The sequence below is a fragment of the Penaeus monodon genome, chromosome 20 (assembly GCF_015228065.2).
Source record: "Penaeus monodon isolate SGIC_2016 chromosome 20, NSTDA_Pmon_1, whole genome shotgun sequence".
Taxonomy (NCBI): Eukaryota; Metazoa; Arthropoda; class Malacostraca; order Decapoda; family Penaeidae; genus Penaeus; species Penaeus monodon.
In genome coordinates, this window is record NC_051405.1 from 25,016,708 (window position 1) to 25,017,503 (window position 796).

The 796-nt window shown below is 36.1% G+C and overlaps 1 protein-coding gene across 1 annotated transcript in view; it reads left to right on the forward strand.

Annotated features, from left to right (window-relative positions):
* Positions 1-34: 34 nt before the first annotated feature.
* LOC119585736 (cytosolic Fe-S cluster assembly factor narfl-like) overlaps positions 35-796 on the forward strand; it is an 8,691-nt gene continuing 7,929 nt past the window's right edge. The window contains exon 1 of the mRNA XM_037934430.1: positions 35-488. Within this exon, the coding sequence (XP_037790358.1) occupies positions 426-488 (63 nt within the window). The 5' untranslated portion in view covers positions 35-425. The remainder of the gene's footprint in view (positions 489-796) is intronic.

Sequence of the window (796 nt, forward strand, 5' to 3'; positions counted from 1 at the left end):
GAAATCCATTACATGACCTTGGTTTATTTGCACCGAAGGAGAATCCACAACGCAACCTTGAAATTAGGCAATCGCTGACAGAAAGACAAAAATTTGGTGCTTTTGTTATTTTTTGTGATCTCTGAGTCATTGTTACACTTATTTTTTAAAGCAATATCAATCTCTAAAGAGAAATTAGGAAAGAACATTCATATGCGATAACGTAATTACGAATAAGGAAAGTAACATACAAGTTAACCGCAAGTCATTTGCTGTCATTGAAATAACCTTATATTTACATATCATTTACCTGACAATCTCCAGAATCAATCAGCCAGCCAGGTAGATAGCGGCTTCTGAAAGATATCGCACAGATTTCATTTTAAAAGTCAATAGAAATTATTTATTTATTTTTTTTGACGACGTAACACATCAAGCAAGTCACGATGGCAGGTTTCAGCGGTGTATTGAAGCTCACTGATTTAGACGATTTTATTGCCCCTTCACAGGTAATTTAGCTATTATTGGTCATTTCCGAGATTATATATATAATGGAAATACTAATTATGATGTCTATGAACTCTTATGATGATATTTTGATTGATAAATGGTTAATTTTATGGTGCATGTTTTGAAGACCCCCTCAGTCCATTAGGCTATCTGAGGGGACAGGGAAGTCTCTGTGCCTTTTGAGGCTTTGGCAAAGGCCAGTAAATCTCCAGCAGTTATATTCTGGCAAAAAAGAGTATTTAGGCCTCAGGTTTGCCAGGATATAAATTGTGGAGGTGGCAGATGCTTGGCACTGTACCTCTAAAAG